This window comes from Panulirus ornatus, chromosome 11, assembly GCF_036320965.1.
Source record: "Panulirus ornatus isolate Po-2019 chromosome 11, ASM3632096v1, whole genome shotgun sequence".
Classification (NCBI taxonomy): domain Eukaryota; kingdom Metazoa; phylum Arthropoda; class Malacostraca; order Decapoda; family Palinuridae; genus Panulirus; species Panulirus ornatus.
The window spans coordinates 58,352,205-58,375,953 of record NC_092234.1 but is presented as its reverse complement, the minus strand read 5'-3'; the positions used below and the strand labels follow the sequence as shown (position 1 = coordinate 58,375,953).

General features: G+C 38.0%; 2 protein-coding genes across 4 annotated transcripts in view; one reads left to right on the top strand and one right to left on the bottom strand.

Moving 5' to 3' along the window:
- LOC139751566 (uncharacterized) overlaps window positions 1-23,749 on the top strand; it is a 307,619-nt gene that overhangs the window by 41,124 nt on the left and 242,746 nt on the right. The gene's annotated exons all lie outside the window — the stretch shown is intronic.
- Window positions 1-23,749, bottom strand: part of Fim (plastin-2 Fim) — a 192,961-nt gene that overhangs the window by 19,400 nt on the left and 149,812 nt on the right. For all 3 annotated transcript variants that reach the window (XM_071667139.1, XM_071667141.1, XM_071667140.1), the window contains exons 2-8: window positions 23,455-23,622; window positions 22,835-23,097; window positions 18,539-18,702; window positions 17,820-18,018; window positions 13,369-13,474; window positions 8,821-9,037; window positions 2,751-2,889 (exon numbers count right to left, since the gene is read on the bottom strand). In XM_071667139.1, coding sequence (XP_071523240.1) covers window positions 2,751-2,889; window positions 8,821-9,037; window positions 13,369-13,474; window positions 17,820-18,018; window positions 18,539-18,702; window positions 22,835-23,097; window positions 23,455-23,622 — 1,256 coding nt within the window. The remainder of the gene's footprint in view (window positions 1-2,750; window positions 2,890-8,820; window positions 9,038-13,368; window positions 13,475-17,819; window positions 18,019-18,538; window positions 18,703-22,834; window positions 23,098-23,454; window positions 23,623-23,749) is intronic.

Here is a 23,749-nt window from a genome sequence, read left to right as displayed (position 1 = left end):
GTATAAAAGAAAGAGGCAGGAGGTCAAAAGAAAGGTGCAAGAGGTGAAAAAGAGGGCAAATGAGAGTTGGGGTGAGAGAGTATCATTAAATTTTAGGGAGAACAAAAAGATGTTTTGGAAGGAGGTTAATATAGTGCATAAGACAAGAGAACAAATGGGAACATTGGTGAAGGGGGCTAATGGGGAGGTAATAATAAGTAGTGGTCACCTGAGGAGATGGAGTATTTTGAAGGTTTGTTGAATGTGTATGATGATAGAGTGGCAGATATAAGGTGTTTTGGTTGAGGTGGTGTGCGAAGTGAGAGGGTCAGGGAGAATGATTTGGTGAGCAGAGAAGAGGTAGTGAAAGCTTTGCGGAAGATGAAAGCCGGCAATGCAGCAGGATTGGATGGTATTGCAGTGGAATTTACTAAAAAAGGGGGTGAATGTGTTGTTGACTAGTTGGTGAGGATATTCAATGTATGTATGGCTCATGGTGAAGTGCCTGATGATTGGCGGAATGCATGCATAGTGCCATTGTACAAAGGCAAAGGGGATAAAGGTGAGTGTTCAAATTAGAGGTGTAAGTTTGTTGAGAATTCCTGGGAAATTATATGGGAGGGTATTGATTGAGAGGGTGAAGGCATGTACAGAGTATCAGACTGGGAAGGAGCAGTGTGGTTTCAGAAGTGGTAGAGGATGTGTGGATCAGGTGTTTGCTTTGAAGAATGTATGAGAGAAATCCTTAGAAAAACAAATGGATTTGTAATTAGCATTTATGGGTCTGGAGAAGGCATATGATAGAGTTGATAGAGATGCTCTGTGGAAGGTATTAAGAATATATGGTGTGGGAGGAAAGTTGCTAGAAGCAGTGAAAAGTTTTTCATTGAGGAGGTAAGGCATGTGTATGAGTAGGAAGAGAGGAAAGTGATTGGTTCTCAGTGAATGTCGGTTTGCGGCAGGGGTGCGTGATGTTTCCACGGTTGTTTATTCTGTTTATGGATGGGGTTGTTAGGGAGGTGAATGTAAGAGTTTCCTTGATACCACCATGATAGGTGAAAGGACAAGAGGTATGTAGAGCAAAGATTGACATCAGCATCAAGTGATAATGGGAATAGTAAATGGAATCTTATGAATATTAATGAAATTAATATGATTCATGCATTTCTTTGACAAGCTGTCACATTGTCACTTTCAGTGTCATCTACAATGTAAAGTTCAAATATTTACATTATTGTCTTTTGAAATAATTTTTGTATTTGCTGAGAGATGCTGGACTTGCATAACAGCACATTTCAGAGTATAATACTTTCGAAAATATCAACATTTCAAACATAATATTTTGTGTGTTGCTTTTTATTTCTATATGAATTTCAAAGCTGCCCTAAAAAAAATTCATTTTTAAGGCATACTTTGGGGAAAAAAAGGAAAAAAGTGGTTAATACCATCATCTCATACTTTCATCCTTGCTTAGTTTCTGAAAGTACTTTCCTTACCTTTTCCAAACTTTATATTTTTCATCTTAAGTAATCTCCTTGGCTTTTTTTTTTTTTTAGGGCATCCTCAATTTTCACACAGGCCTCCCTTCTCCATGTGGTACCTCCTTCCAAAATTGCAGATTATTATCCCTTAGATTTTTATTCTTTCTCGTTCTAAAACTTTTTTTTTCATGCACGATATGCACATTTTATTACACTCATTTTTTTGGGAAGATTCAGTTCCTTCCAAACATTTTATTTCTTTATCAACCAACACCTAATCCTAACTCATTCTGCTGTGTTATTCCTCTCTTTACGAAACCTTTACTCAATGTGCCATACACCATCCTAGGCGCCAATATTAAAGCATCCAGTATCTCCAAGCTTCAACCTTACTTTGTACTTGTCTCCAATACCTCTGTTTATCAGTTCACTTCATAGTACAGCTCAGTTTTACCCTTTCACTCTTACATTTATCCCAATTTACTTTTTCTTTCACATTCCAGTCCAAGACCACCTGATAGTCCCCAACTCTTGTCTGCCATTTCCTGTTTTAGTAAGATGGTGTCAGGAACAGACAAACAACAATCTCGTTTGCTTACATCCTCTTTCTAGCTGTCATGTACAATATAATGCATCAAAACCAGAGCCCAACATCCATAACCAAGTCCTATAGACCATTTCTCTGTTTTCTTGTCTATATCACATGCCCTAGTTCAATCCATTAACTTATATACAGCAGTGCTCTAATTTGCTCTATCCCATGGAAGCCTCTCTCCCTGATAAATTTTCAGGCCCTCAAAGTCTCTCTCACTCAGTAGTTCCTTTTCCTCAGTCTTCCCCTCCCTCTTACTCCCTTCACTAAATCTAAAAATGTCCACTTTGACAGTCTCTCTTCACTCAACCTCTCCGTATGTCTAGACCAATTCAACACATCCTGGTCAGCTCTCTCAACTGTGCTGCACTTACGTACTACACCTCAGTCTTACACTGTCATTCCTCATGTGATCAACCCTCCTAATACTGCATATTATCCTCAAACTTTTCAGTACCAATGCATCCATCCTCTTCTGTTCTTTTGCATTCAAGGCTGAAGACTTGCTTCTGTACTACATCAATGAGACTACTATAACTTCAGATATACCCATCTTTGCATTAACAAACAAGAACCTCTCTCTCCACCCCTCAGTGCACCCAGTTTTCTCAATACCTATACCATAAATATGTAACTGTGGAGTATGTTGTGTTGATATAATACCAGACAGAGATAAACAGAACTTGAAAATATTATACCTGTGTACCCTCTTCCAGTCAACAACACCAGGTCTGATGATATCATATAGTTGGAAGATGATGATACCATCAGCAAGGTCAGAGTATAGCCAATTAACCTGTGGGTTGACACCCATGCTGTTCATCCAGTTGCGGTAAGCTATAAAGAAAAAATGTAGATATTTAATCACATTACCTAACTAATTTGGCTTAAATTACACATTCATTGATTGTACATACCACATTAAAAACTTATCAGATAATACAATGACACAGGAATAGAAACTGGGACATCTCCATGTCCCCCCAGTGTTATAAAAGATGAAGAGACTTGAACATTTGCTCTATCCCATGGAAGCCTCTCTCCCTGATAAATTTTCAGACCCTCAAAGTCTCTCTCACTCAGTAGTTCCTTTTCCTCAGTCTTCCCCTCCCTTGTATCTTGTATATATGTGGTATACAGGGGTCGACATGCTATCAACGGACAAAACCAGAGCATGGAAAGGTCTGTGGGACCTGGTTTTGGATAGGGAGCTCTGATTTCAGTGCAGTACACATCACAGCTAGAGAATGGATGCAAGCGGATGTGGCCTTCCTTTGTTCCTAGCACTACCTTACTAATTGGGAAAAGGTGATCAAGTTTGAAAAAAAATAATTTCACATTTATTTACTATTTCCCACTTCAGAGGTACTACCAGGGACAAAAAAAAAGGCCTCTTTTGCTAACATCCATGTGTAATGCACTGAACTACAGTTCCTATCCACAACCAGGCCCCTTAGACCTTTCCATAGTTTTCCCACGATGCTTCATAAGCCTTTGTTCAGTCCAAAGACAGCCTAATATCCCCCTGCAAATCACATTGCTCCAATTCACTCATTCCCATGCAATCCTTTCAGCCTCCTGCATGTTTAGGCCCCATGCATTCAAAATCTTTTTCACTCCATCCTTCAATCTCCAGTTTGGTGTTCCCCTTCACCTATTCCACTCCACATCTGACCCATATCCTATATGTTAAAATTCTGCTCGCTCATTTTCTCCATATGCCCAAACCATTTCAGCACACCCTCTTCAGCCCCTCAACCATACTTTTCTTATTGCTACACCTTTCTCTTACCCAATTATTACTTACTTGATCAAACCACCTTACCCCAGATATTGACCTCAAACATCTTAATTTCAAACACATCCACCCTTCTCCATACATACTCTCAACATCCTCCATTCACACACACTCCCAAGCTCAAACACCAACATTTGCAGCTTCTTACTAGAATTTGCCTCCAGTACTGTGTCATCACCAAACAAGAATTAACTCATTTCCCATGCCCTCTTGCCCCCTACAAACTGCATATTCATCCTCTCTCCAAGACCATTGTATTTATCTCCCTCACCACCCCACCCATAAACAGATTAAACAACTATGCTGACACCACACACACACACTCCTACTGTAGACCACCTTCACCTGGAATCACTCACTCTCCTCTCTACCTATTCACACACATGCCTTACTCTGTTAATAACAACTTCTCAATGTTTCTAGTAGCTTCCCTCCCACACCATACATTTGTAAGACCTTAAACAAGGCATTTCTATCAACCTGATCATACACTTTCTCCGGGTCCATAAATGCAACAGATACATCCTTTGGTTTCTCAAAAGTTTTCTTACCCACATTCTTTAATGCAAACATCTAATCCAAAAATCCTTTACCACCCTTGAAAACTTATTGTTCCTCCCCAATCTGATACTCTGTATATGCTGTCACCCTTTCAGTCACCACTCTCCCATGCAACTTAGATACATTCAACAAACTTATACTTTTGTAGTTCAAACTCTCATCTTTATCCCCCTTGCCTTTTTACCATGGCACTATATGTACATTAAGCCAATCCTCAGGCACCTCATCATCATCTTCACATATACTGAAATTCTAAACGATCAACAACACAATCATCCCTTTCTTAAGAAATTCAAGTTCAATACTGTCCACTCAAGCTGCCCTGTCACATTTCATCTTATGCAAGGCTCTTACTACCAAACTGCTTTCCATGACACTTCACACACTTCCCCAGCTCAAACACCCTACATCTGCCAAGTAAAGAATCCTTCAAAATACTCATTCCAACTCCTCCTTACCTCATCACTACATGTCACTACTTCCCCATTTGCCTCCACTGATGTTCCCATTTGTTCATGTTTTTCTCACACTATTAACCTTCCAAAATATCTTATTCCCCCTGAAGTTTACTGACATTTGCCCATTCCAAATCCCGTTTGCCCTCTTTTGCAATCTCTGCACCTTCCTCTCGACCTTCTGCTGCTTTCTCTTGTACATCTCCCAATCATTTGCACTAGTTCACTGTAAGTACCACCTGTACACCTCTTTCCCTTTCACAAGCATCTTTATTTCTACATTCCATCACTACCTTCCCTTTCTCACCTGCCACATGCCACACACTTCTCTTGCACATATCAGCATTGCTTCCCTAAATATGTCTCATTCTTCACCTACTCCCCTTACTCTATATTTACTTTCACCTTTTGCCATTCTACACCCATTCCCCCAGGGTATTTCTTCACACGTCTCTTTTCCATAGTCACTTACTTTGACCATTCATATTCATTATCATTTTCTCCTTTCCAATAACTTCTACTAATCTTTACCCTTGCCTTCATAAGTTAATGATCAGACATCCCACCAGCTGCCCTTCCTAAGACATTCACATTCAAGTCTCTTTTAAATGCCTATCAATTAGTACAGAGAGACCTCGTTTAACAGATTTCTATTTAATGGACATGACAGAATATTCATTTTAATACATGTCAGTGTCCTTAAAAGAAAAAAAAATCCATGAGATGCAGAACAAAATTGATAATAAATGTATCTGCTGCCATCTTTTTTTTACATTCTCTAAGTCAGTTACATACAGCCTGCCATAATTCACATCAGTTCAGTCTGAGAAGGTCTCTTTTCATCTATCTTTTGTGTGTACTAAGAGAATATTCTAAATCTATCATACCTAGAAAACAGTCTCCAAATGCAAGTAAAGGTAAAACATCCAAGGTGCCCAGGAAAGTGATTAATATTGATAAAGATGCAAGTGGTAAGCCGGGTTGAGGCAGAAATTGTCAAGCACGTGTGGGTCTGTTGCTTGGATGAACTTCCTTCTTCATTAAGGTGATACATTATAACAGTGATAGGATAAAAAGACATAACCCATCTACCACATCCTTCATTGCATGAAGGTGTCCTGCACAAGGAATAAGCTGCTGGAACTGATAGAGAGTTGCGTAGGAAGGTGTAGGTGTGCTGTTGGAGCACGCCAGAAGCGATCAACAACACAGCAGGCTCTTGACAAACGTGTATATTTTCAAAATTTTGTTTCATGTGATTTTTATATTAACAATACCTTTGTTTTATCTATGAAACAGTTATATGCAGAGTTATTACTGTTACCCAAGGAAGAACTGACAATGTCAGCAACTCATCTCCATAAGCACCATATAATAATGACCCCTTTTGATGGATTTTTTGCTCACAGAGAGAGAGAGAGAGAGAGAGAGAGAGAGAGAGAGAGAGAGAGAGAGAGAGAGAGATCAATATGGGATCAAGTGAGATAGTAGAACAATGTAGCATGTAAAATGTGAAAACATAGACTCAAAAAAATAAGTTCATTGCCCCCAAGTGCTCTTACCAGGTTGGTCTCCCAGACATGACAATACATCTTAAATGTAAAAATAGTCTAGTGAACAAATAGTTTCTTAAGAAATGAAAGGATGTCGTATATGAATAATATAACAAACAAGGAACAAATGATTTGGTTCTCAATTTACCAGAGAGAAACAAACAAAACTTGTGATGAGATGACATTAGTAAAGATATCTCACCCATCTCCTTTAGTAGTGTTCCATCATGCTTTTCTAACTATGGAGGTATTTATTAATTCAGTTACTGAGTAAGAACCTCCTGAAGAGAACTGTATTTATTAATTCAGTTACTGAGTAAGAACCTCCTGAAGAGAACTGGGAACAACAATAATTGCAGATTATAATAAACCATATGATTTTAACAATCATAACATGAATGTTATAAAATGAACACTTTAGCTAATGATTGGTAGAAGGTACAACTTCCATCTTTTTTACCTAGTTTCTCCTAAAACTTTCTGAACATTTAGATATGTATAAATTTGTGTATCAAATAAGAACCAACTGAAGAAATCTGTGTACAAATACTATATGAAAAATACATTTTGCTGAATCATTTTATCAATTACGTGTTGAATGTTTTGAGCAAAAGGGGTGTGGAAGTTGGTTTGACAAAACCCCAAAAAATTGCCAAAATTTACAAGAATAACTATATCTATGCTGTCATAAATGCCTGATGTGAGTTCAAATGATATGGAAGAACAGTGTTTGATATCATAAAAGAAAAGCTTCATAATCGGTCAGGAAAACACCCTAGTGCTCACATCAGATCGACTTTACTACCATTTATTTGTGTGTACATGGAAGAAGTTTTGGTCTCCAAATTCAGAACTGTTAAAAAATTCAAACACTACTTGGCCCCACACTGAACGACTTTGGAAATTTTAATCTGTACGTACTGATGTATTCTGATCAAAGCATTTAGTACTCCAGAAAAAAAGACATAAAATCTTATAATCTTCTTTAATTCCTAATAAAAGAATAATAATGAAAATATGATAAACAATAAGACTGGAAATTACCATGAACTGCAGCCTATGAGGCAACTTGGGGCATGGGTCGACCTTAAGTTTTTCTGTAAAAATTCTGACTTAAGCATATACCTGCTGTACAAGTCAACCCACCTAACAGTGAATGAGCCAATATTGAGGCATTATGTGATCATTTGCTGTCAACAAAACTGATGGTGCTTAACCATTATTTCAGCTATTTTTGTAATATAATCTCATATGTTATATATTTTGAAAAAGTTAAATGTTTAATAGTAGTAACAAATGATACAGGTAAGCACTATAATAGCACTCTATTTGCGAGTGTTAAAAATCTGAGTTACAACCCAGTAACAAGTGTTTTAGACCTAGAGTTAGCCTTATGAAGAGAGTGCTACCATATTTTGTGTAAGCCATTTTATACCTGTCCTATAAGTCAAAACCAAACTTTAAGTTTCAAAAGTCGATTTATAAGCTGCACTTTATGGCATATTTCAAAAGATGCAGATATTTACATTTTGTTTGTCTAAAAGTAATACTGAAACACTTACAGCAGATAAATTACTAAGAATAAGAGAATGATGAAAAAAGGTAAACATTAAGATGCTAGGGTATATTGAAAAAAATAATTTATGAATATCACAATATATATGATACATTTATATACCTTGATTATAGCATAACTATTATTTAAAAAGTTAAATGACTCATTGCTGATGAAATTAATAACGAAAATGTTATAACAAGACATTAACATACCTTTAAAAATAAAGATTTATTTCATGCTTGTCTGTCATAAAAATAACACTTAAAGCATGCTGAATCAATTATAAATAGACAATGGTGAAAAAAGTAAGCAATATGATCTACTTTGTTAAAAAATATTTACTTGTGGGTACTGTTGTGAATCATGGTCAATTACCAGCTCAACTCTTCTGCCTTAGCGATGTAGCATCAGGAACTTGTGCATGCCCTGGGTTATTAAAATCACCTACGAGTCGTTGTGCACTTGATCAATCCCATGTAGGTGAGAAGTGAGATATAAAAAAACAAAATTCATAACATGCGGCATAAGTCTATATCAGATGTGCAGCCGACAGATGAATGCACGTGAAACATTCTTAATGAAAAGATAAGAATGGTACCTGCAGTTCAGATGGATCTCTCTAAGAGTAATGTAAAGCTAAGAAAGATGGAATGGCAATCAAGAGACAAGATGTGGTTTGGCCAGTGAAAAAGAATGCCTTTCTGAGGTGTTAACAGAAAAAAGTGAAGAGAAGGACTAAAGAGAAAGTGAAAGAATGAAGTGAGAGCAGATACATGTGAGAGGAAAGTCAGGTTGAAAGACGATGATGTCATATTATGTACAAAAATTTGAAAATAAACTAACTTTTCTCTTCTCTAGTCTCTTCAATGAGGTCTAGACCCTCAAAATCAATGTTTTCAGGTTTGTCCAGTCCAGGGTGGTTGTTGAAGAGGTTTGCAACGAAAGCCACATTCAGCTTGTAGACTCCCTCAACAACATCCTGTGGGGTGAGGAAGCTGCGGCAGCCCAACTTCTCAGCTTGCTGCAACATTAGCTCAGCTCTCTCCATCAAGTCTTGCTCCTGCAAGTTTATAAAATCATTACAAGAATATCAATGTGAATTCTTTCTCTCTGAGCATAAAGGAATTGATTCATTAAGGACTACCAATGAAAGTAAAATTTAAAAAGTTACCAATAAACATAATATTATACACCACCAAACCCCTTTTCTTGGGTCCCTATAGTTACTTGTGGCATCGGGCATGTGGGTCAAGTTTTGAAGTTAGTGCAGGAGAGAGAGTTTATAAGTCAGACCACTTTCAACTCGACTATGTCAAGTAAGGGTGAAGAGCTAGAACCACCCCAGATGTAGGAGCAGTACACCAAAAAAGGTCAAATCAATCCTTTGTATGAATGGAGCAACTATTCAGAAGAAAAGAAATTTTGAAATCTAAACAGGACTCCCAGTTTCTTAGTGAAAGACTTAGCTAGTTCCATAATGTAGGGTTTCCAAGAAAGAGTGGATGTTACAGTATTAACAACTGTGCTCACTGAGCCAAGAGGTAGAACTGTGGAATTATCAAAGAAGAGACAAAAATTGTGAGAACTTTTCAAAAGAGAGATATTGGCAGAAACTGGGTCTTGAGGAATTAGACTCAACTAGATTACATCTACCCCACTGAGATATCCTGTCTAAGTCTAAGTTTACTGAAGATGTGTCAAGACAAGATACAAATCAAGTGAGAGAAGGAGCAGAATTGAAGGTCAACTTTTCCTCGCTCATTGTCTCCATATGTCTAAACCATTTCAGCTCACCCTCTTCAGCTTTCTCTACCAAATTTCCTTATTGCCACAACTTTCTCTTACCCTTGTATTACTTACACTTTCAAACCACCTTACACCACGTAAGTGTCCTCAAACATTTCATTTCCAACCTCCTGCACACATCCTCATCAACAGTCCATGCCTCACATCCTTATAACATTATTAACACTACTATACCCTCAAACATACCCATTATCACCCTCCCAGATGATGACCTCTCTTTTCACACATTCCCAAATGCTCCTGAGACCTTCGTGCCCCTCAACCGCCCTATGATTCACTTCCACTTCCATGGTTTCAGTCACTGTCATTGTTGCATTCACTCCCAGGTATCAAAACACTTCTTTTCTTCCAAATTTCCTACATTCAAACTCATGCCTCCAACTAACCTGTTCTTCCACCCTGCTAAACCTAATAACCTTTCTTTTATTTACATTTGCTCTCAACTTCCTCATTTCACACACCCATACTTAGTCACAACTTCTGCAGTTTCTCAATTAAATCTGCCACCTGCACTGCATCATCAGCACATAGCAATTAACTTCCCCCCAATAGGCTGCATACTCTCTCCTCTCTCCGAGACCCTCCATCACCATTCCTTCCATAAACAAACTAAAGAGCCAATCTGACATCACACAACCCTGCTGCAGACCAAGCTTTGCATGGTACCACTCATCCTCTTCTCTTCCTAGGAACTCATGCACATGCCTTGCACTCTTTATAAAAACTTCTCACTGCTTCTTGAAGCTTTCCTCTCACACCATATATCAATGAGACTTTCCACAGGGCATCTCTATCAACCTTATTATATGCTTTCTCCGGATCCATAAATGCCATGTATAAAATACTTCTATTTTTTGAGTATTTTGCAGCAACACATTCTTCAAAGCAAACATCTCACCTATACGTCCCCTGCCACTCCTAAAACGATATTGCTCCTCAGCCTCTCAATCACCACTCTGCAATTAAACTTCCCCGATACACTCAACAAACTTATACCCCTGTAAACTGAAGTCATTTTTGTACAATAGTACTATGCAATGGTATCATATGCCTTTGTACAATGGTACTTTATGAGCATTTCACCAAACCACTTGCCATGACTTTCTCACTTTGCATACCTACCTGACCCAAACACCCTACATCAACCACACCATCATCAAATATTAAGAAATGTTTTGGAGTACTCGCTCCATCTCCTCTTTACTTCATCTTTGTCTATTACCAATTTTCCATTAGCCCTCTTTCAATGATGTTTCCATTTGCTCTCTTGTTTTTCTTACACTATAAACCTCCTTCCAAAACATATCCTCTCCAAAGTTTGCTGATAATTGCTCACTCCAACTCTCATTTGCCCTCTTATTTAATCCCTGCACCATCCTTCCTTTTGACCTATTGCTGATTTCTCTTGTCCATTTCCCAATCATCACATTCTTTTCCTGTAACAATTATATATCACTCTTTTCTCTTTTACAAGCAAGTTAACTTTCTCATCCTTCCACTCACTCCCCTTTTTCACCTGCCCTTCTTCCATCTTCTGCATGCCACAAACTTCTCTTTTACATGCCAGTAATGCTTCCCTAAAGGCCATTTCTCATGCATTTCCCTCACTTTGCTTAGTCTTGTATTCAGCCATCCTCCACCCAATCTGTCCTAGTATCTCTTCAAAGAAGCCTCTTACTTTCTTATATCAGTTAGATTACCAATACCAAAATAGAGGTAAGTGCAGACAAGACTAACTGGGACCAAGTAATATATAGCAACAGATTACAGTTAACTCCTTTTGTTTTGCACTTTTTTCCAATGTTCTAAAAATCATAAATTTTTCTATGCACTTTTGAAATGTATAAAGATAGAAGAAAACACATAATGTTAATTTTAATATTTTAGAAAATATTCATCATGAAAAACAAAGTTGCTTTTAGTCCAAGTTCTCAATTCAAAAATAATTGGAAAAATATAAAATTTAACTTTATAAACTTTACATTGTAGAAGATATTAGAAATATGAGAGAAAAAGTGACAGCTTGTTGAAGAAATGCATAAATCTTATTATTTCATTACTTTTGATAGGATACCATTTATTACTTCCATTATCCCATGATGCTATCATCAACCTTTGCTTTACACACCTGCTCGTCCTTTCAGCTATCATGTCAGCAGGTTCATTACTATGTCAAGGTATCTTTAGAAATACAGCTACATATTCTGATGTTCAATTGATTTGTATAACTACTGGTGTTATTAACAGCAAAATCAAATGGTTGGACAGTTGCAATTAGAGGTAAAAATAACTTTTTTGGTGTTATTAACAGCAAAATCAAACGGTTGGGCAGGTGCAATTAGAGGTAAAAATAACTTTTTTGGTGTTTGTAAAATCTTGAAGTTTTATAGCCATCACTGTTATACTCATTTTCCTATTATCTTCACTGTGTCTGTATAGTCAATGCTGAGCATCACTTATCCTGAGAGCAAGAAAATAGGGAAAAGGGAGAAATAAAGACACTAAGACATCTTGCATGAATTTGTCTGATGAACTACTCGGGTCAAAGCTTTTCTCCTCATAAGATGAGAACTGATGGAAGAGAAGAACAAAAGGATTTGATTGATTATATGGCCATGGATGAAAAGTCAAGAAAAGCTGTGGTAGATTCTAGAGTTGTCAGAGGATTCTTTGGAGACTATTAATTCTGCAGGTCTTGTGGTGGTGAGGATCAGGGAGAAATGAAGGTATAGTGCAAGGAAGAAAGGAAAGGTAATAGGGTTGGCAAATGTGAAGATGAATTGGAAAGAATGCAGGGAAAAGTATGAAAGGAGTGGGACTGAAAATTTGGATGGAAGTGCAGGAAATGCAGCTGAAATATGGATAAGGAATGAGTCACAGAGCTCAAGAATCCAGGCTGTGGAAATGTTATTTGAGAGGAGCATGTGTTATGACCACATGGAATGAAGAGAGAAATGAGGGGAGTATAAGAGATGTGGTAAGGCAGGGAATGCAAAGGGAATAAAGTGTGGTATAGTGGATGAAATGTAATTCTTTGAGGTGGTTTGGGCATGTGGAAAGAAACTTGTTGGTTTGAGGAAAAGACCACCTGTGACATGGGGAAATGGAGTAGAAGAATACTGGAGGGAGAAATATAGTGGAAGAATGCATGGAGTGTATATGAGGGAGACATGTAAGGACAGGAATAACTGGAGACTCTTTTCCTGTGAAGGGAGTTCCCAGAGAGAGTAGGCATCAGAGATATAGATGTAGATGAGGCCTTTTCTTCACTGAAGTGTCTACACTCAACATACTGAAGAAAAGAAAGAAAAAGGTGGAACAATGAGCAAAAATAAGGCAGATGCTTGCACCTCCTCAGAGAAATGCCTCACCATGCTGTCATCTGTAGATGTAAATGAATGCCTGTAATGCAATCTATCAAGAGAAATGAAACCTATCATCCTCTTGTTGTCTGGAAATGACAGAAAACATATCTGGACTCCATGTGAGTTATCTCGGAATGATTACTTACACAAAAGCTTAGCCCAAGTATCCTCAGGAGTGTAAGGGAAAGGGTTAAGATTAATAAGATACATGCTAACTTACAGACAGGGCCTCCATGGTCACACCAGCATCATTTGGTGCAATCTGCTTCAGTAAGTGTGTATAAATCTCCGAATCCTTGATGTCGCTCATGAAGTTTGTGCATCGTCTGTGAAAGAAAAAAAAATCAATTTCTGACATGTCTTCCTCCATACACAAACAGAGAGGTAAGAGGCATGAACTGAACAGAATGTATTGGATCAATGAGGTATATGAGGATGCTGTGCTGTTAATTGGCTGAACCAGAGTATATAAAACTGTCAAAGTAAACCATGGTTTAGTTTGTGAGGCTTGGCTGCAGATGGTAGGTTTGGTTTTGGTACATTATTCATGAAAGCTATGGATTGGATGTGTTCAACTGAGACCACTGTTTGTGGCTGACAGAGATAACTTATGGAAAGTCTTGAGAATATATGGCATGGGAGGAAAGCTGCTAGAAGCAGTGATGTCTTTATCAAGGGTGTAAACCATGTGTACAAGTGGGAAGAGAGGAGTGGATGTTTCCAAATGAAGGTTGGTCTATGGCACAGGTTTATAATGTCAGCTTAGTTGTTTAATTTGTTTATGGACTGGGTGGTGAGGGAGGTGAATGCGAGAGTGTTGGGAAGAGGTGCAAGTATAAAGTCTGTAGGGGATGAAAGGGCCTGGTAAGTCGATTGTTGTCTGCTGATGATACAGCACTGGTGGCAGATTTGAGTGTGAAACTGCAAAAGTTGATGACTTTGTTTGGAATGGTGGGTGAAAGGAAGTTGAGATTAAATGGAAATAAAAACAGGGTTAATGGGTTTAGCAGAGTTAAGGAACATGTTAGTTTCAGAGTGAGTATGAATGGAGAAAAATTGGAGGAAGTAAAGTGTTTTAGATAACTGGGAGTGGACATGGCAACAAATGGAACCAGGAAAGCAGAAGTGAGCAATAGGGTGGTTGAGAGGGGAAAAATTCTGGGAGCACTGAAGAATGTGTGGAAAGAGATCATTATCTGGAAGGACAAAAATGGGTATGTTTGAAGGTATAGTTGTCCCAACATTATTATATGGATGGAAGGCATGGGCTATAGATAAGTCTGTGCGGAGGAGGTTGGGTGTGTTGGAAATGAAATATTTAAGGACAATATGTGGTGTGAGATGGTTTGATCGAGTAAGTAATGAAAGGGCAAGAGAGAGGTGTGGTAATAAGAAGAGTGTAGTTGAGAGTACTGAAATGGTTTTAACATATGGATAGAATGAGTGAAGAAAGGTTGACAAAGAGGATATATATATGTGTTAGAAGTGCAGGAAACAAGGAGAATGTGGATACTAAACTGGAGATGGTGGGACGAAATGATGGAGGAATGAAAAAGATTATGAGCACTCGGGGCCTGAACAGGCAGGAGGGTGAAAGCCTGCACAGGATAGAGTGAATTGGAACAATGTGGTATACAGGGGTTGACATACTGTCAATGGACTGAACCAAGGCATGTGAAGGTGGAGTAAATCACAAAAAGATCTGTGGATCTTAGATTTGGACAGAGAGCTGTGGTTTTGGTGCATTATACATGACAGCTCGAGAAAGGATATAAGCGGATGTAACTTTTCTTTGTCTGTTCCTAGTGCTACCTCATGAACTTGAAAAACAGTTATCAAGTATGAAAAAAAGACTAAAAAAGGAACATATGTTACTGTAACTTCTAGCATGATTACATAGTGAAATCTTTCTTTTCTTTCATACTATTCGCCATTTCCCGCATCAGCGAGGTAGCGTTAAGAACAGAGGACTGGGCCTCTGAGGAAACATCCTCACCCGGCCCCCTTCTCTGTTCCTTCCTTTGGGGGGGGAAAAAAAAAAAAAAAAAAAAAAAAAAGTGAAATGTGAGTATATATTGTGCCACTAGGAAGGGTTTACCATATGCCTGGTAGTGCTGCAACCTGAATATATATATAAATTTGGTAAGCTCACCATGTAGGTGAATACCTGGTAAGTAGTATGTTACTATAATGATATGCATATATATCCTTTTCTCTGGGTGGGGGGGACTTTCAAACATTATGACAACAAACTAATACAATTGTCTTAAATTCATTGAAAATTCTTGCATTACAGGCACATTAAATACCTACAGCAGCTGCAGTCAGTGGGTTTAAATTCTCTCTTGTCATTTCTACTGCAAACATACCCAACAACTCAATCTTTCCATGATATTCTAACATATTACATCACCATAATACAATAATCCCTATCTATTAAATGACAGACTGCTCTTATCATCGCTTCCTGTAAAATTAGCTTGTTATAGAAATCAGTGTTAACTCAGCACAAAGTGATGTAGGGTATGTGCCTTCCACTGGAGTGTACCTTAAAAGATGTTTGTACAAGAGAACCATTTTCCTTTCCTATATTTCAACAAAAAATATGACCTGTAATTCAAAATATTGAATGTATGGTGTCTTGTGAGTCTTACTGACCTTGGAACATGTGAATGTTTTCAGTTACTATACAAGAGGATTATTATTATTATCATCATTATTATTATTATTATTACTATTATTATTATTATTATTATTATTATTATTACTATACTTTATAGCTGTCTCATGTGATAGCGCAAGGAAACAGACAAAAGAATGTCCCAACCCACCCACATATACATGCATATACATAAATGCCCACACATGCACCTATAAATTTCAACGTACACATATACATACACAGACATATACATATATACACATGTACATATTCTTGCTGCCTTCATCTATTCCTGTTGCCACCCCGCCACACACAAACTAGCATCACCCCTCTCCTCCTCCAGCAAGGCAGTGCCAGGAACAGACAAAAAAGGCTACATTTGTTCACACTCAGTCTCCAGCTGCATGTCTATTGCACTGAAACCACAGCTCCATTTCCACATCCAAGCTCCACAAAACTTTCCATGGTTTACCCCAGACACTTCATATGCCCTCGTTCAATCCACTGACAGCACGTCGACCCTGGTATATTACATCATTCCAGTTCACTCTATTCCTTGCATGCCTTACACCCTCCTGTATGTTCAGGCCCAGATCACTCAAAATCTTTTTCACTCTGTCCTTCCACTTCCAATTTGGTCTCCTGCTTCTCCTTGTTCCCTCTACCTCTGACACATATATCCTCTTTGTTGATCTTTCTTCACTCATTTTCTCCATGTGACCAAACCATTTCAATACACCCTCTTCTGCTCTCTCAGCCACAATCTTTTCATTACCATACTTCTCTCTTACCCTTTCATTACTTACTCGATCAAACCATCTCTCACCACATATTGTCCTCAAACACTTCATTTCCAACATATCCGCCCTCCTCCACACAACCCTACGCCCATGCCTTGCAACCATATGATATTGTTGGAACCACTATTCCTTCAAACATACCCATTTTTGCTCTTCGAGATAATGTTCTTGCTTTCCACACATTCTTCAATGCTCCCAAAACCTTCACCCCCTCCCCCACCCTGTGACTCGCTTCTGCTTCAATGGTTCCATCCGCTGCTAAATCCACTTCCAGATATCTAAAACCCTTCACTTCCTCCAGTTGTTCTCCATTCAAACTTACCTCCCAATTGACTTGGCCCTCAACCCTACTGAACCTGATAACCTTGCTTTTATTCACATTTACTCTCAGCTTTCTTCTTTTACACACTTTACCAAACTCAGTCACCAACTTCTGCAGTTTCTTACCCGAATCAACCCCCAACGCTGTATCATCAAACAACAACTGGCTCACTTTCCAAGTGCTCTCATCCACAAGTCTGCATACTTGCCCATCTCTCCAAAACTCTCGCATTCACCTCCCTAACCAACCCTTCCATAAACAAATTAACCATGGGGACATCATGCACCCCTGCCACAAACCAACCTTCACCGGGAACCAATCACTTTCCTCTCTTCCTACTCGTACACATGCCTTACATCCTTGGTACAAACTTTTCACTGCTTCTAGCAACTTGCCTCCCACACCATATACCCGTAATACCTTCCACAAGGTATCTCTATCAACCCTATCATATGCCTTCTCCAGATCCATAAATGCCACATACAAATCCAAAGAGGATGTATCATGAAAATAAGAAAAGAACTCATGAATAAGGATGTAAAGAAATACTTTTACTGTATAAGAATGGTGGCTGAATGGAACAGATTGACCAAGGACATGGTTAATGCAGACCGCTTACATTTATTCAAAAGGTTGTATGATGTTGAGAATGTTCAGGAGATGGAGCCCCACAAGTATAAAACTCCTTTTCCCGTACTGAACACATTGAAAACTACCACTTCTGAATTAGTGAAAAGATGTTAAACATATGATTGAAATTTGCAATTCAAGCATACATAGCTTCTTGCGAAATTATACTCATATGGGAATACCCATGGAAGCAGCTGGAATCGGATGAAAACAATCTGCATTATGTTCTAACAGCTATCAAATTAGGAAAAATGTACCTGTTAACACCTGCACGCTCCAAATGATGGTTGACCCATCGAAGTAAAATAGCCTCGGGTGAGAGTTTCATCAACTCCTCAATCTTCTCTCCATCCTCTAATAAGTTGGCTAGACCTGGGCAGTGCTCCAATGTAATCTGGTTAAACAGTCCAATACGGATAATCTGCCAAAGCAGGCCCAGCACAAGATGAGGTTTACCTGTTCAAATGAGGAATGTTTTTATACTAGGCATTTTGGAGAATGTGTATCAAAGTATTTCAAATTAATTAATATTCATTATACATAAGTGTATCTTCATCCATGTCTGCTATATGCTATGATAGTGGGATAGCGAAGAGAACAAAGAAATAACCTCAGTCACTTGCATCTCTCCCTTTCTCAGCATAACAAAAAAGCTATTATTTGAATTAAATTTAAATTTTCTTATTGTACATATTCTCAGTGACCCCAGACAGTGTCTGTAACCCCTTTAGCTTACTTCTCTAATTCTGTGTAATCCACAAGCAATTATGTTTACCTACAAAGCCATCCCTACCCTATACCTTGTCTTACCTCAACTCTACTCTTCCCCAGTCAACCAATCCACTAATTTTTCTAATACATGCTCTACACTTTAAGGCACTTAACAATTACTAATAGCTTTCCTTCCAAATTTTATGATTTCAACAATTTCTATAATCCTTCTCTTTCCACTTCAAAATCAAGTTGAATTCCTCACCTTTTGCTAAGTCATGAGCATCAATATTGACAACGTTGCAACCAATAGCTTGAGCTGAGTTGAGCGCAAGTGTCAGGTTCTCATGTTTTGTATAGACAGTCAGGTTACGGATGTTTATTGCCCGCTCATCAATGGTGTCTGGGCAGGAGTGATTGATCACTTTGCTATATGAAAATAGAGAGAGCAGAGTTTAATCTCACAAGAAAACTCTACTGCATATGTCATTTCTAGAAATAGTTATATTGAGTGTAGCTTTATTCCATATGAATTTGGGGCTATGTACCTACATACATTTAGGCAGATGGTGAGAATCTCCCCATTTCCTACGGGACAGTTGAAAATGGAGCTTCCTCTGATTAGTAATAATTCAAAGCCAAAAGACATTGTTTTTTATATTTAAATAGTCAAAGAAAATTATAACTGATTTGATTCAGGTAAATAAAACATCTGCTTTGTAGGACCACACAGTCCAAGCTTCCTTTACCCCAGTCTGTAAACTTTATACTGAAAAATGTACATTACATAAAAAGGTAAAACTATATCAGATCTTATGCTTTCCTCCAAAAAATATAACACAAACACTATACTCTATAATATACTTATTCATTAGTAACATTAACTGGCACAGATGTGTACTACAATGTAAAAACATATATGGTTAAGACCCCCTTGAGATTTACTGTTAATAATTGAGCAAAATTTACATAAAAAAATGTTCATTGATATCCATCTATCTATCATTCATCATTAACTGCATTCCCAAACTTCCAAAGAGGTAAATAATGTCCAGTCTCTAAATTGTCATTCAGATCCTCAACTCTTGCACAGTGGGCTAAAGTGAATTATGGACTTCCAAACATACATAAGCATTTCTTCCTTTTTCATTTACACAATAAGTTAACTTGTAAAGTGAGAACAATGTCTCAGATTCTAACCAACTCCATGCTCAAAATGCTTCCAGTGTATCCTCTGCCTAAGCTTTCCTCAAAGCTCTTCACCCAAAATACCCCCTGCCCTAATTAATTTTCATTTTACATATATACATTCCTTCTACAGTCTATCTCTCAACCTTGAAAATTCTACTGTACTACCTGCACTATACATCTTTCTTTTATTATGAATGGCATGGTATGGTACAAAACATGCTTCAAGCAAAGCCAGCTTCAATAATAAGAAAAAAGAAATCAATAAGAGCTCTTCACGTTTGTAGACCTGACTCTTTAAAGGTATGAAGATATTAGGAAGAGGTAGAGACAAAAGGAGGAAAACTACACAATCACTACTCATGGAAAGATGGAGGTCCAGAAGAGTCAAGGATCCTCAAGTGGTTTGTCTCCAAACAGAAGCTATGGAAAGTAGCAGCTACTTGAGTACCATGGGTCCATGCCAATGGTGGGGACACACACAGACAACTCACTAGAGCAATGGCTGAAATAATACTGTACTTATATAATGTGGAAGGGACAGCAACTCACAACAGACAGGAAAGGATGGTTAAAGAGATGGTACCAAGAGAATTAATGAGACCAAAGGCTTTTGAAATTTCTGACAAGCAGAGAGGAGTATGAAAAGTCGCCCTACATATGTGATCAGTAATCCAAATGGGAAAGATAATATCTGTAGATGGGAAATAGCTACTCATAAAAAAATGATTATGGAACCTATAAAACACTCGAGCCTTTGGGATGATTATGTGATAGTGACTGTATGTTTCTAAGGTAAGGTGAAGGATATGGTTGTGCACATGTTTATATGAATGAAGGGGTAAATTCTGGTGTTTTGAAATTAAACAGAGTTAAGCAATATTTACAAAGGGAGGTAAAGAAATTGCATTTTAGAACTATTAAATTTAACCAAGTTAGTGCTTCCCCAAACAGAGATGCTGAATAGGTCTGAATTAAGAGAGAAGGTATGTTAAGAGGGAGAAAGAAAATAAGCAGAGTGAAAACAGGTGAGAGGATAATTTGAAGTATGTGGAGTGGAATCATCAGTGGAAGAGCAAATAGGGTTGGAAATTGAAGAGGTATCATTCATGGAGAGAAGAGAATAAGCAAAGTGAAAGAACTCTAAGAGACATCACAGTTGACACTGTAAGAAAGGGATGTCGCTCCATCAACATCTACTGTAGTGGACCAAACAGAGAGAAAGCTATGCATTAGATCACAAAATTACATCAGAAAAAAACAGAGGAGTTAAGAAAGCAAAGACTTATGCCACATCCTGTTAGCCTTGGAGAACTTAAGGGCCATGACAAAAGTTTCACCATAATTCTCAGGAGAGGACGAGAGGTAATACCACCACTTCACCATGCACTGCAAAAACCATATTGATCAAAAACAGGGAGGAGGGATTCTAAAAGTTTGAGAAATTAAGATTTAAGAAGTTTCGAAGACTATGGAGACAGTAGAATTGAGAGCAATGGGGAAGTAGTTTCAAGGGTTAGAACAGTGTTCCATTTTTAGAGATGGGCTACAACAAGGCATGCTTCTAAGAAGAAGAGTTTGGGTTTCAACCAGAGACAAAATAGTTGAGCAAGGATTGGAGCTAGTTCAGAGATATATTTTCTTAGAACTCAAGAAAGTTTGCCATATGAGTCATACACATTGCCCATTTGAAGCAGGGAAATTACTCAGGAGACCCTGTATGAAGTACATATAGAAGATGGTGCAAGTTCTTTGAGAGATGGTGAAGGACTAGGTGCAAAATCATCAAAAACAGAATTGGTGGAATATAAGTTACTGAAAAGAGAGGCTTTAACAAATGGAGAATTAGCTAGACATTGATTACAGCAGAAGAGAAAAGGAAAGATTGAATCACTTTGGTCATTGGAGATGCTTTTGGTTAAGGACCAGAGATATTTTTAAGTAGAAGTCAAATGACCAAATTTTCTTTTCATGAAGATGTGCCTGACTTTATGAATAACAGCTCTGCAATGATTTCAAGTAAATCAAAAGTAGAGTGAAGGGGAGGAAAGAGTTTCATGGCTCAATACACTCTGTCCTTGATGTGAGAGGCATCAAAGCAGGAGTGATGAAACTATGACTTGGGGTTAGAAAGATCCAGAAAATGTGACATAAAACAATTCCAGCCAAGTTAACATCTGCTGTATGGCAGCACAGCTGGAGGCATTCCCCTAGCAAAGCAGTACCAATCCCAAGGAAAGTCAGTAAAGACATTACACTGGGATGACCGTTGACTTCTCCAACAGTACATTCCAAGGGGATATAGAGGGTGGGTGTGTCAACTGGAAATGATGGAGACAACAATGGTTGGACATACAGAGAGGATTTACATAAAAAGAAGAGCATAAGTGCTTGGAGAGTGGCTTTAATGGTCATGAACATATTTTGGGTGTTTGATTATTTGTTCCAGGTCATAAAGGAGGGAAAAGAAAGATGCCTTGATTCTACCATAACTGTCCTTTATAAACCTAACCAATACTTATACATTGAAATTACCTACATACTTCAGCACATGGATGAGATTGAATGATGCTTTGTCGTAAGTAGTTAAACAGTTGGAGAACTGTATATGGCCAAAGGAATTATGGGAAAAAAATATACAAAACAAAAGCAAAGTTATAGAAGTGAGCAATAGGTGATTTTATACAGCAGCAAACACAAACACCACCCTTGAAGCAGAAACAACTGTAAAGATTATAGCTAATGATATGATACTTTTCAGGGAAGGCAGTCTTAAAAGCTTGGTTTTAGAGGTAGGATCTGATGAAGTGGGCAGATGGTATTCTACAGAATGAGGTCAGATAGGAGACAGCAAATGTTGCAGAACTAAACACAGAAAGAGCCAGATTTAAGAGTAGTGCCAGATGAGATAAAGTGTGTCTCAGTCACTTGATGACAGTCAAGAGGGTCCTGGAAACTGTCCAGCCTTCCTCGATTGGCGGCATTATACTGATTTGGTGCAAGAGAATCACTGAATTGATGTACTGCCTAAAGTTTTCATTGTATAGAATAGGAAAAACCTAAGAGTTGTGAGCAAAGAGTTATGCAAATTGTGTGTAGTTGTGTTATGAAGATGAAGAGAATGTGAATTTGTGGACTAAAGCCAATAACCATATAGCAAATAAAGTAGTGAGAAAGCACCAACCTGAGACTGGGAGGTAAATGTTACAAACACTGCAGTGCTAGCTCAGTGCATTGTGATTACTAACCATCCTGGCATCTTTGCAACACAAAATTCACAAGATCACAATAATTTGTTCCAGTTAAAGTATAAGTACAAAACAATAAATCCACTTTTAATATGATTTTTTTTTTTCTACACTATAAAACTTACCAGAGTAGAATACCATCCTTGACTTTATCATACAGGTATCGGCCCTCTCCATCAATAGGTAGAAGGTGCTTCAGGTCAGGATCACCACCAAGGTTGGAATTTATCCAGTCAGAGAAAGCTAACTGTTCCTCCAAACGGACAGAGTGAGTGGTGCCTTCTGAGGATGCAGTTGACATTCCCCCAAGTGTTTCCAGGTTCTCGCGTTTATTCACCATCTTTTTGAATGAGCTTGCAATGTCCTGTGCTTTCAAGCCAGCACACATCTACAAAACCAAAAAAGTAACATTTATAGTATGAATGAAATACACACACACACACACACACATGTAACCAAAACAAATTCTAGATATTTTACATGATTTGCTTATGACAGCAATTCCTGATTCACAATATATGGCTATGATGGTCATATAATTTTTTTTTCCTTTACTGAAAAGTGTATGCATCTTGGTGTTATGATTCTAATAGGGTATAATCCAAATAAATGCATCAGACTATGAAAGTACTGCAGTATTTAGGTTGAGGTAGCTACTATCAGTTATGAATTCATTTCAATGTCTTTTCTTATCTTAAAACATATATAGATAATTTTTTCCTTTAAAAATGGCTAATAAACTTACTTTCTGAAATTCATCAAAGCTTAGCTTTCCTTTGCCCGGTCCATTGGTGCTTTTGTCCCAGTCTTCAATCATCTTGCGCACTTGCCATTGGGGAAGCCTGAAGCCCACAATATCCAAGGCAGATTTGAGCTCTGACAAGTCAATGTAACCATTGCCATCTCGGTCAATCTGTCAAAAAGAATACATTATGTATATCAGTATATTTCATTCATTTATTTATATTTACCCAAGGACCTCTTTCTGAAGTCCTAGTGTTACCCAGGACCACTCTCCAGAGGCTCCTGCAGCCCATGGT